General features: G+C 40.0%; 1 protein-coding gene across 1 annotated transcript; it reads left to right on the forward strand.

Moving 5' to 3' along the window:
• Window positions 1-2446: 2446 nt before the first annotated feature.
• LOC137902466 (alpha-1,6-mannosylglycoprotein 6-beta-N-acetylglucosaminyltransferase A-like) lies at window positions 2447-12120 on the forward strand. The gene is made up of 17 exons (XM_068746555.1): window positions 2447-2460; window positions 2599-2602; window positions 3303-3354; window positions 3959-4080; window positions 4660-4749; window positions 5110-5175; window positions 7753-7929; window positions 8392-8561; window positions 8679-8804; window positions 8973-9106; window positions 9246-9367; window positions 9543-9686; window positions 10473-10601; window positions 10703-10816; window positions 10905-10979; window positions 11067-11224; window positions 11709-12120. Exons 1-17 carry the CDS (start codon window positions 2447-2449, stop codon window positions 11908-11910), a joined length of 1899 nt encoding a protein of 632 aa, XP_068602656.1. The 3' UTR covers window positions 11911-12120.
• The last annotated feature ends 1574 nt before the right edge of the window (window positions 12121-13694 follow it).

Consider the following 13694-nt stretch of genomic DNA (forward strand, 5'->3'; position numbering starts at 1 on the left):
CAGTGGATCGGGTGCAGATCGACAGTAGAACCCGCTGTCTATCATTAAAACTTGACCCGGATAACAGCGCAGAGTAGTGTGTTGACCTCCCCGTACAATAAATCTCGCAGACTCTACGACAAATGCAAAAGCAACAACAAAAAATAGTGATAATTAATCGTAGTGCAATTCACTTTGAGGTCTGAGGTAGATTACGTACCGTACTGACAAATGAAATTTAGCTTGATATTGCAGTTTGCTGTGGCTTTCCATCGGAAGCCAGAGTCTTGCTGTATGTGTCCACAAGCTGCTCCTGGCTCTGGGCTGCTCGCCCATCTGGAATATGTGATATGTGAACCATCCAACCAAACAAGAGGACCTGAGAATGGAACAGATCACTTTTAAGCATAATCAGGGGTTTTTGATTTTTTATTTACACAATCCAAGTTGAAGTCCCTGACAATGTCAATACATTTCCTGTGTATTTGTTTTGGGGGGGGGGGGTTGTTGCTGTGGATTCTCCTTTGTCTGGGTCATGGTTTTCTTTGACGGTTGAAGCTGAAGCGGCTAAATGTTTTGGTGAACTCACAAAAAAAAAGTCCAGTTCCTTCAGATTAAACTTTTTATAGATTTTCAGGGTTTCTTTTCAGTAGTAAGGATCATTAAGGGAGTGTCCCATACTTCTGTCTCTTCACCTCATTAAGAGAATATGTCTCTACTGTTCTCATCTGATCACCCTGCCACTCTTGAGTTGAGTTTATTCCAGTTATATAACACCTTGAATCCATCTTCTTTCACTGAAACGGACTATAGAAACACATCTGATGAAAATTAGTTGTAATAAAGTAGTAATTATTTATCTTATGTTTTACAGACACATCATTCAACCAGATCTCTGCAGTCCATTGCCTGGAACCATTTTGCTCGAGTATTCAATACTTTGTTTCCAGCTCAGCAGGGCGTGCTTGTTACATAAGATGCAGCATGCAATCAGTTTAAATATGTGACCCATCTACAGACAACATGAGAGGAGCATGGACAAGCAAGTCCAGCTCAGTGAATTCATTTACAAAAACCAACGGACAACTGAGTCAAAAGAACGGCGGTGACTAAAACAAGGAAACAAAGTCCAACATTTCTATCAGGAAATGGAATACCCCGATCAGAGCAAAGATTCTATAGGGACTAAATGTCCTGTGTGAAAGCACAGGGAGGAGCAGACAGGTCCAGATGGATGACATCAGATACTCATTAGTGATGGGAGAATCGAGAGGGAAACAACACAAGATACACGAAAACAGGAAAAAAAATAAACACAAGACATGACACAAGGACTCGACTAAATAAAACAGCAAATAGTCAAACACAAAATTCAGCATCTGCGTGAGAGAAGCTTTGGGCGGCACAGTGGCACAGTGGTTAGTGCTGTTACCTCACATCGAGAAGGTCATGGGTTATTATTGGTTAGGTTGGCCCTTAGCGGCCGCCCGCTCAGGACTAACTCTCCATTCTGACCTTGTAATTTCATTGTACAAATTGTAAAATAACAATAAAAGCTTCTTCTTCCATAGATGATGATAAATATATATATTTTATATTACATTATATGATACACAAAAATAAACATTACCTTCATCAGTTGGAAATCTTTGGAGATATGTGGAGCTGGAGGATGCGGCTCCAATCCACGCGTCCACTTGGGGGTCCAAGTGCTTTTGAAGGAAATATTGCGTTTCTTCATCTGGAATAAATACCAGGTGTCCTTCACGTTTCTCACACCAAGCCTGGGCACCGAGGAAAGTATGCTGGAGACTCACAAACTCATACAACGAGCCTCTAAAGGTCATCTGGTTTCGTGGAGTGAAGGAAACAACCTTCCTCTTGTCTCCGTCACACGACAGACAGCCGAGTGTCATCACCGTCAGGAGGTGCAAACACGTCTGGCCCATCGTTTCAGTTCTCACCTATAATTCAATGTATCTCTGTTATTACCACAGGGGAGAGAGTTCAACTGTCTCCCTGCAGTCGCTGTCCTCTTACATACACCCTGTTTACATCCTCCTCATAAATAAGCGCAGGATGAGCCTCTCTTGCACACGTTAGTCTCAGTGTTTACCTGAGAACGAGGCGTCCTGCATACGACAAAGTGCATTGCCTTTGTTACGCGACAACAAAAGAAACCTGAGATAACAGCATCAACCAGATGGCAGAGGGCTTGATGTTCGGGCTCGCCAATGATTTGTGTCATTTAATGAAGAGGATTTAGTCTTAAGAGTTTTTATGATTTGTCAAGTTAGTTGTCGCAAGTGGGAGAATGTAAGAATTGACAGCTCACATCAAGCATATTATGAACTTAACTAGTTTATGCTTGTTTGTATGGAAACCCGTAACCGCATGTATTCTGGTTGAAGGTAAAGAACTGTTTTTTTTGTTTTTTTTCTGAAGCGGAAGTCGGAACCTGAATGCAATGACTGCGGTTGTGTAAAGACACGTCAAATAATTATTCACCCTGTTTTATTAATAGCACTTGAAGAACAGCCTAACCCACATGCCTGTGATTAATTTCTCTGTTTGGAATCAGATACTTGTTGAGTCTCTTGTGTGCGTGCGTCCTATTAGACTGGTAAGTCTTTGCTGTTCTTCACTGTTAGTTGTGTGGAAACTTCCTAATAATGCCGTTGTGCTACAATAAATCAGAAAGATAATGCGACTGAGATAAGTGTAATAATTTCCATTGCAACTGTGATGAATGATGAATCTGTGTTTTATGCCAAATGAAGTGTGTAATCAGCAGTCTTCTGGGTTTGAACTATTCAACATCATGGCTTTGTGTGTTTGTTGTGCTTGTACGTCACATCTGTATTCTATTTCTCCTCGCCGAGCCAAATGCATCTGTTTTCCCATGCCTTATCATTATTACACAAACATGAGAGGCAGCATTGCTTATAATGCAATATAAATAACCTCATTTTCATTTCAAGTGGACATAAGGGCCACCCAGAATCTGAATGATGAGGAGAACCACACAGCAGAGGATTTTATACTCCTTACTGGCCATCAGTTTCATCTGGAGTTTGTTTTTGTCTTACTTCATCTTGGTCTGTATCTTTACTGGTTCACCTCACTTCATGTCATCATCAATGTGCACAGCTGACCTGATCCTGAGCTGATTATTAGCAGTACAATGAATTATTAATGCTCACCAATTTAATGGAAGAAGCACAACTGCATTTAAAATATGTTAAACTCATGTTGTGTCTGCTTTATACACATAAAACCAGAGGTTGTCTTAATGTGAAACTCCTTGTTTTTTCTGGTTTCAGTTTGAAGCTGAATTTGAGTCCTTCAACGGCATAAGATCGGTGGTGAAAAAAGGTGCCTTTTGAGAGCAACAGCTTTCCATCTTTAAGAATTAATTTTCCTTACTGTAAAACTCTGTATTTGCTTTAACTCCTTTACACCTCTTCTTTTGTTTCCGAGATCAAATTAAAGTCATCGTCAAATTAGTCATTATGCAACAATACACTTTAGGTGTTACAGCTTGAATAAAAAAGCATAAAATAATTCTGTTACGTTCCGTACTGGAACTAGCAGGAATGAGGACCCTAGAATGCAGAGACAGACAAGAAAAAGCTGTTAAAAGTCTTTAATAACACACAACTCAAGACACTCAGCAAAGGTAATGGGGGGGTTGGGGGGGCGCTGGATGTCCAAAGACTAAACCAAAAATCACAGCAAAAAAAAGAAAACCAAGGTCAGATGGGCTCGAGTCACAGAAAGCAAAAGCAAAATACACCGCCATGATACTAAACACAAAAACCTGAAACCGTATCTGAAACTGTTAATAAGATAATTTTGGGCCTTTAACACTCGAATGACTATGAATCAGCTCATTGTTCAGCCAGTGTTTCCAATACATTTAAATCAAGTTGAAGTTAACAGGTATACCTGTTTTCTTCCACTCCTTGTTCGGGAACAGTGAGAACCCAAACCAGAAATCGTTCTGCTGCTACAAGTCTCTTAGATATTCAAAAGAGAGATGGTGAAAACTGCCCACTGCCACCAATGGATGGATTCCCACACTGTAACATGATAATTGAGGTACTGTATTTCTTTTCCATTCGTTTTATCGTTCTCAATATCATACCATCCATGACAGTTTTTGCCCATTCAGTACACTTCAAAATGATATTTTAATACTTTATTTGAGATTTTTGTGTACAGCCCACAATTTGCGTGATTTTATTGCATATTAGTACATGAATGATAAACAGAAGTTTTTTATAAGCTTTTATAATCATTTCGAATCTACGAGTCCTAATATTCAGGAAATCTAATGAAGTAATAATACAGTTGTGTTCGACTACCGACTCATTTTTAACCAACCAGCTCATATCATCTACATTCTAATTGCATTATATTAAAATATAACTTAATAATATGTACAAATTACTAACAAGTTAATAAGGCTATATATTATTTAATATGTGTGTAAAGGTGTATTTCAATTAATTAATTAATCCGTGCCAAAGTGTAAGAACCACTAGGTGCTACGCCATTTGTTTGTGTATTGAATCTACTGGGGTTCAAGTAAGTTGTATTATTTTAGCAGGATATTGTTGACTGCTATTATTATTATTATTATTAATAATAATATTTTTTTTTTATATATATATATAGTGGATGAAGAAGATTTGGCGATCTGATCCATGCTATGAACGCCATGGGGTGAATGGCTCTATGTGCTCCATCCTCATCTATCTCAGCGAGGTACCCAAGATCTCCTCTCACTTCCACTGTCAAATCTGGATGTAAATTCACAATGAAATCTGAACAGCATTCTACTGTAGTGCTATTATGGGTGTAAAGTGCAAAGAAAAATCTGTGAGGAACTATTACATGATTACAGCATTGATGCCTGGATGTCTTTATTTACATGGATGTGCTGTAAACGTTACTGTAAACAGCAGAGCTTCGTGGAGAGATGAATGAAAGGGAACTGAAATTCCCTTAATTTAATAAAGACAATAATTCCCTAGTCTTAATAAAGACAGGAAATTACTGGAGTGGAAATGTTTTTGTGCTTGTTCAGGTTTAACAGTGCTCTCTTTGTGTCTATGTTTTGTGAAGATAGAGTCCTGGTGTCCTGTTCTTCCAGGACGGAAAATCCTCCCAGCTTCAGCACAAAATACAGAGGTACTGCAAGAACAACAAATACAGTACAAATATATTTGATGTAAATAGTGTGTTATTTTAAAGGACTGGATTGTCTTTTCTCAGTTCACTCCAATCACTGTTGTGTATATATTTAGTTTTAAGTTGAATGAATGTGTGTCTGTTTTTGGTGACTGTTTGTTGTGTGCCTCGAGCTGGGACCTGAGTGCTGTTTTTCGTTCGTGCATGAGAGTGTCTGAATGACAATAAACATTTCTTGATTCTTGATTCTTGATAAACTTTCATTACAATCAATCAATCAATCAATCAATCAATCAAAATCTTTATTGCAGACACAATGGTCCAATTAAAAAGCACACATAACATTTACAACATTTACATCGTTTACACAGTAAACACAGTAATCCTATAATAACATCAGGTACCAGTGACACCAAATACCTGAGTTAAACTTCACAGCACTTAGGCATGGCTGAGTCAGTGTTCTGATGATGTCATTCCCTGAGTCATGCAGCCGACATATAAACCTGTATGACAGGTGCCTCAGCTGAGCATTAAGGGCGTTAACCCCGGCACCACAGAACATTTCACTGGCGCTGGACCATCTTGGCTTCCTGAGAAGTATCCGCATGCAGTCATTGTATGCTACCCTCAACTTCTGCATGCTGGCCTGTTTGTACTTGATCCACAAGGGGGCAGTATAGAGTGGCGTACAAAAGGCCCTGAATAGCGTGACTTTGACCGCTTCAGAGCAAAAACTAAATTTCTTCTTTAGCATGTTTGCCTGTGCATACAGCATCCGCCGCTGTCTATACATGTCATCATCACCTCCCAGCTGGTCATTGATGATGTCATCATCATCTCCCAGCTGGTCATTGATGATGTGGCCCAGATATTTAGTTCTGCTGCAGACAGACAGCACTTGCCCTGACAGATAAAATTTTGGGAAGTCCAAACCCTTATCCTCTCTGGTTCTGCAGACCATGATAATGCCAAGAAATACTCTTCTTGGCATTATATTTAACATCAAACCTGATACCATAGCCAGTGCATATGTCCAGGAGCTGCTGGAAGCCAGCACTGCTCGGTGACAATATGGCCAGGTCGTCAGCACACATGAAGTGATTGATCATGCATTGATCATGCATGTAGAAGTTAAAAAGTACCGGCGAAAGAAGCCCACCCTGGGGGACACCGTTCCCCACAGTAAAAGGAGGAGAGACCACATTACCTCCCCACCTAACCTGCATGGTCTGATTTGCCTACCAATATGCCAGGATTCTAACGAGACCGTTTGGCACACCTCTCTCCCTCAGCGTCAGGAACAGCTTCCGATGGTTCACACGGTCAAATGCCTTAGAGGCATCGATGAAGCCCACCAGTACAGAGGAGTCTTTAGCCTTATACATGTCAATCACTTCTTTCAGACCATAAATACACATGTCAGTACCATGCTTGGTTTTAAACCCAAATTGATCGTCAGTGGTGTTAAGAAAAGGACTTAAGCGAATCAATAAGATTTTTTCTAAAACCTTAGAAATTACACTAGCAAGAGCAATCGGCCGGTAGTTATCCAGGCTCCCCACCTTGCCTGTCTTATCCTTAATCACTGGCACCAGCGTAACATGCAACATGGAGTCAGGCAGCAGCCCATGCGACAATAAGCCTGTAAAACATAAGGCAAGCAGGACAGAGACCCTCGGGCTAGCATACTTTAGGTGCTCTGCAGTGATTCTATCTGGACCATCAGCTTTGTTATCTGCCAGTTTATCTATTGCTTCATGCACCTCAGTACCATTTTTTCCCCCAACATGCTTACAATGAAAATACAAATGTAGCACTTTTATTTTCCTTATAAAAAGGTTCCAAGACTAAGAGGCTTCTTCAGTTTTAACTGACTCCAGATACTCCTGTTGGAGCAGAAAAACAACATAAACGATTGAAACAAAGACACAAAGACAATAAGACTCAGTATAGGTGTTACCATTCTTAAGGTGTTGTCCCGCACCTCCCCAGGTGAGCTGTTTTGATGAGCTGCACCCAGGTGAGGCTTGGGGTTATGGCTTTACTGCATACTGCATTGCCAGTGGATAATAGATGGTGTCTTTATCCTCCTCCTCTGTTCAGGGATGGTTTCTCCAGTTTGACCAAAATGTCTTCTTTCACTCTCTCAAACCATCTGTCTTCCCTGGATAAATCCTGGACATGACTGTCCTCAAAGGAGTGTCCTGTGTCTTTCATGTGCGGACTGCTGAGTCTAATAATAATAATAAATAATGCATAATGAAAGATAATCAAAAATTAATAAATATGAAAATCACAAATATCACCAAGATTAATAAAAGTTAATTAAGAAATATGAACGAACTCACCTGTTGATGAAGATTGGATGATGATGGCTGAAGAATCCACTAAGAGAGTGAGTGGGGCGATGTCATGTAATGCTATGTGATGTCAGTTTGTGTAAGCTAACTAGTTCACAAGGAGGGCAAGGCCATAAAACACCTTTTGACAGAGGGCGGGGCTCTTATTCGCTCTTGCCAGGTTTGCTGATTTGCCACGTCTGTAAAAGATGCCTTGTGCTTTGTTGATTTTCAGGTGAAGGCTGAGCATGCGGTGATACGGGACAGTTTGACAAAGCTATACCCCTCTATGGAAGGCAGAATGACGTTCAAATGGATTCACCAAAGAATTCTCAGCATGGAAGATACTTGGGTCGAGGCCGGACGTTCATTTTCAGCCAAATACACTCTCACACAGAGGACAGCGAAACATGTAATTTGTCTCTTCTCCTTGTGTCTGCACTGCTACTATGATCATCCTGCTGATTTTTCTCACCAGATGAAAATCATTTCTAAGTCACAGAGATAAAGGAGCACCCCTAGTATTCTGCAACAAATACCTGCAAAAGAAATTTAAACCTCATTTTATGCTTATATATATTTTTTTCATACAGCATTATGGTTTTTTTAATCAGATTTTTATATTTTGGTGCCCTCATTTGCAAAGATAGTAAAACTCCCTACATTTGAAGGTGCCCTTCCAATTATAGAGGTGACCTTTAAGTCAATAGCTTATGTAGCATTCACTAACTTTAACTTGTGGTGACGTGGTAGAAAGCAAATAATCCCTCTGCCTGATTATGTCCAAAAGACTTTTGATAGGATGCATTAGTCCTATTGTTAAAAACATTCATTTCATTATCTTTCTATCTAAAAGTATATTTCCACCCCCAAGATTCTGGTGTATCCCGGGGCAATGACAAAAGAAGCACGTACTCTTATGGCAGAGGGGGCCTTCAGCGGGGGCCCACTTGGTGAACTCGTCCAGTGGAGCGACCTCATTTCCACCCTTCACATCCTGGGACACCACGTTCACCTTTCAGCCTCCGTATCTGAGTTCCAGAAGTAGGTATTTATGAATCAACCATGTGCTTTAGACAGTTTCACAGTTTAACTTTGCATGCATGCTATGCGTTCCCACTCTGCTCCTGTGCACCCACGCTTCTATTCATCTCTGTCTAGATTTGTCAGGACAAATACAGACGGGTGTCCATCTCTACCTTCAGTGGAGTTGAGCCTGATATATACAGACATCATCGGTCTTCGACTGATTAAACCATTACTAGGAACAAGTTGGATCAGATACCAGTGAGTATGGATTCGAATGATATGATGTCAATATGCTTGTCAGTTAAGTAAGAGTGAGAGTACACAGTAGCCACAGCCAGGGAGCAAGGAGTGGAACGTAAGATGCGTCAAAATGAAATCACCAAATATACTCTTGAGTGTATTTGTGCATCTTTGTGTGTCAACCAGGTGTATGATGCGCGTGTTGGACTGTTTTGGCACAGAGCCGGACTTCAATCACGCAGCTTGGGCCAGAAAGCACAACCTCAGGAGTCCATATGGCAGCCTGAACATGATCCCAATGCAGTTCTACACCATGTTCCGTGCGTTTGTTCTTCTTTATCTTTCCCAACAAACTAATCTAATCTGTGGCATATAGTTCTAGATCTGAGAACTGAAATTTCTATATTAATCTAACAATTAAAGAGTTCATTTATTCCCTGCATGCCTTATTGGGAGCAGCACATACGCCTGACAACACATTCCTGGGCCTTACTGTGCAGAGCCCTGTGGGGTCACCACTAAGTTCCACCAGAAAGGCAAATCAGGCACTTGTATATGGAAAAAAGGCCACTATTTGGAAGGTAACAATTAATCAGATTAGCCAGCAAAAAAAAATGTTGTGATAAAAAAGTTTTTCTTTCATCATTTCCTACATTTTCTGACTTCTTGTTTTTTTGTAGTATTTATGGGTTTGTTGACACCCCAGTAAAATACGTCTTCAATAAAGGAGATGTTTATTGTCTCGTTGCAATGTAGGGTAAAGAGGCTTATCTGAACGTCATCCATAAATACTTGGACATTCATGGGACGGTTGACCGAAGTGGTCGCATTCCCAGATATGTGAAAAACCATGGAATCATCAAGGGCTCTGAAGTGCATAACCTGTTAAGGCAGAGCAAGGTGAGCATCTGAAAAGTTTGAGTCCCTTCATTTTCAATGTTCATCCAATCATTCATTTTCCAACCGCTTTGTCCATTATCGGGTCGCGGGCCAAGCTGGAGCCTATCTCAGCAGTCAATGGGCGAGAGGTCGGGGTACACCCTGGACAAGCCGCCAGTTCATCACAGGGCAACACAGAGACAGACAATCAGCCACACATAGAACTTATCTTAGCTAATTGAGTCAACATACCAGCTAATGCTGGTCTGTTAACAACCAGACAAGCACTCGGAGAGCGCAGACCTCCACCAAGCATCTCATCCACCTCTAAACTGGATTTACACGATCCATATAGTGATCTGGATTATCATCAAAAGGTTATAAGTTGTTCTTGGTATCTTTATACACCAACCATGAAAAGTAAAAGTAAATCACAATTCATAAATTCGTAAATGGGGTGTTATGAGCCGGGCAAGGATTTGGATCCAAGAATGCGGAGCAGGCAAACTCAATAATAGTTTTCATTTTAATAAAAATCAAACAACGAAAATACTGTATATACAAAACGAAAGATAATAATAGATGGCCAGGTACCTGAAATAGTTTCAACAGAAAAACACTGCCTAAACAAACAAACAAAAATCCTAAACAAGATAACGCCAAAGGAGCACATGCTGGTTGTCCAGGGAAACAAAACAATATCAAAGGGCGAGCAGAAAATACTCATTGCTCAGTGGCAGAGGAACATACATCAGTCATGTGTAAAGTTCCATGTAATGTTTTTTTTCAATCTGTGGTCTGTTGCAGGTTTTTGTAGGATTATCACTCCCATATGAAGGCCCCGCCCCTTTGGAAGCCTTAGCCAATGGCTGTGCTTTCCTGAACCCCAGGTTTCGCCCTCCACAGTACTTCAAGGGAAAGCCTACCATCAGAGAGGTGAGATGTCACAGTGTTAATATCGATTCAAGCACATTTCAAATATCAAGTAGTTGCACATGACTTGAATATTTCCATTTACTGGAAAATCTATTCTTCAGTTGACGTCCCAGAATCCTTATGCCGAGTCCATCGGAGAGCCCTATGTATGGACGGTAGATATACATAATTTAACAGAGGTGGAGAGAGCGCTTACTGCTATCTTAACTCAGACTGTAAGTACTATCACATCTATCTATCTATCATGAATATAGACTGCATCATTTCATATACATAATTATAATTTTTACATATACTATTCAGATTGAACCCTACGTGCCCTACGAGTTTACCTCTGAAGGAATGCTCCAAAGGGTCAACATCCTAATCGAAAAACAGGTCAGAGGAAAAGGGGTTTTGGGTCTGGTAAAAAAAAAGAAGATATTTAATGAGACAAAGAATCTTGTTTTCTCATTTTGTTCTCAGGACTTCTGCCACAACACGCGCAGCTGGCCTCCCCTGAGAGCACTTCAGGTTGTGAAGGCCGAGATCAACACGTCCTGTAAACAGGCTTGTCAGAATAAGGGGTTAATCTGTGAACCTGCCTTCTTCTCACATCTTAACAACGCTCGCCAGGTTGCCAGGTAAGATTTGACCCAGTGCCAGCCATTATCGACGCAACTATATGCTGAGTGCCCCAGTTTTCATGTATTTTCCCAGATTTTCCAAGCCCCACAGGATATACTGTGTTTACTGTGACTATGCAAACGGAAAACCTGCCAAATGAAAGGTTAAAGGGCTTCAAAAAATGTCTTTAGACGTGAATGGCACTCAAAGAGTTAATTTCTATGTATTTCTGTGTGTGTGTGTGTGATGTTTGAAACTTGCAATTAGTGAGCACATTCAGTACAATTTGGCAAGAACTGCATTTAAAGTTTTTCTTTTTTAATAAAAGCCATGTTGTTTTCAAGTTCAAAGTTATTGAGAAACCAATCTAAGGCCCCTGTCTCTACGGGGACCATCGCTCCTTCAAATACCTCGTGGGCTTGAACTGTCAATCGTTGCAGCTGAAGGAGGGATTTGGGTTCGGGTTCAGTGTTCTAACTTTTTTGTGTTCGTTTTTTTCAGTTACGGCGTAAAGTGTGAAACATCAGAGCTTTCTGCCCACTACTTGGTGCTTCCGGCCTACAGCGTCAAAGATCAGCACTGCCTCTTCCAGTCGGACGCATTGCTGTTCAGCTGTGTGAGATCTCACGAGTCCTTAACTCGCATTTGCCCCTGCAGAGACTACATTAAGGAGCAAATAGCCTTATGCAAGGCATGTGTATAAGTAAAAAAAAAAAAAAAACACATCCTGCACACAAAAAGGTGGCACAACACATTTATATGGGTTACGTGACAACGTATGGTCTGACTCTGGACACCACAGTTTTATCCAGGACCAGTTGGACTTGCGAAAGTTTCAGATTGAGCTCAAAAGCATGTGTTATTACTGATGCAGGATAAAACTTTATTAACCAATAAAAGCATTTGACAAAGAGATACATCATAATATTTTTTTTGTCACACCATCTGTAATACCATTGTAGTACCATTACTGTACGAAGAGACCAATAATCATTTGTTACATTGTCAGATTTATTGGAAGATGCGTTGCATCTTTTTACATGTGAGTGTGTGTGTGTGTGTGTGTGCGTGTGTGTGTGTCAGCAATGCATACATTTTCACAGAAGATTAAAGTTTTTTACAAGCCTATGCAAAGCATCTTAGAAGTTGTTGGTATTCTTACTGTAATTTTGAGCATCATCATTTGACTTTTGACCAGCGGGACAGGTTTGTCAGTGATTTGGCACGGTTAATTCAAAGTTGCACAATCATAAGCATTTCTGATCTCTTTCAAAGTTTAAAATGTAAATATGAATGTAATTCAAAAAGAGCATCCAGCCAATGAACAAATGTGTTTAGAGGTCATTTCCTTACAAACCTCATGCAGACTTTTGGCAATGTGGAATTTGAAGGTGGAAAAAAAAGAAAAAGATTTAAGCAATACATAAACGTGAATTCTGATTTATATTTAACAGATTTCTTTTTGGTATCCAGCTACTGTTGTTCCACCTTCAAATATCAACCATCAAAATTTAATTGTGAATCAATGTGCCCAAGAGAAGCAGCATGCCAATAAAACCGATGGCCGGGAGGAAAATAACCTTCAGTTCCTCCGCGCTGGTGAACTCTTACCACGACTGAGTCATTATGTATTTGATCTCTACCTTATGTGTGGCTATAAGCGTGTAAACGATGTGCTTCACAGGTAGAAGACACAGTTAAGATTGTCTTCTATTCACCAGAGTATAGGGGGAACGTTACGAATCAATGTGCTGTTGGTGAGTTGAAAATGTGTTCACACCTTCATTTTACAACGAAGCTGCCGTCTGTATACAACAGAACTAATTTGTGCTTTATCGTCTTATGGTCTGCTGAATACTCATTAAAAGACTTAAATCATACAGACGCCTGCCATTAGGGGGCACACACGCACTATGGATCGCCAGCAAAACAGTATCTGCAGTTTACAGTTAATGGACAACACTTCAGAATTAAGTTCATGGATGGTACAAACTCGGTCAATATCTGTGCTTAAGACACAAATATATTTAGAGTTTCACATAATTGAAGACAATCTATGAATTGATATTCCAGCCATTCTCATTGCCTGTTTTGTGGTGCGTTTGTTCCTCCAGTCCAGAAGAATGACAATGTACAAATTATATTTAGACCAATCTGAGGACATCCACATAATTCAAATGTTGACATTTTCTCTCTTAAAATAAAAAATAAAAAAATAAAAAATTTGCAGTGGTGGCCAAGCAAATTGTGAATGTTGCCTGTAAAACAACAATTTCACGACAATCATTTCCTCTAGTACTGGTAATACATATTCTAATTCTAAGGGCTAAGGAAACCATTGACAGTCAGATCAACATTCATTCTGAGATTATGCAGTTCTATATATATATATATATATATATATAAATGTAATCTGACAATATAAGGACTATAGAGTAAACATTTTAACTCAGTGAAACATTAATCATCCCGTACTTTAACATCATC

The sequence above is a fragment of the Brachionichthys hirsutus genome, chromosome 12 (genome assembly GCF_040956055.1).
Source record: "Brachionichthys hirsutus isolate HB-005 chromosome 12, CSIRO-AGI_Bhir_v1, whole genome shotgun sequence".
NCBI classification, from domain to species: Eukaryota; Metazoa; Chordata; class Actinopteri; order Lophiiformes; family Brachionichthyidae; genus Brachionichthys; species Brachionichthys hirsutus.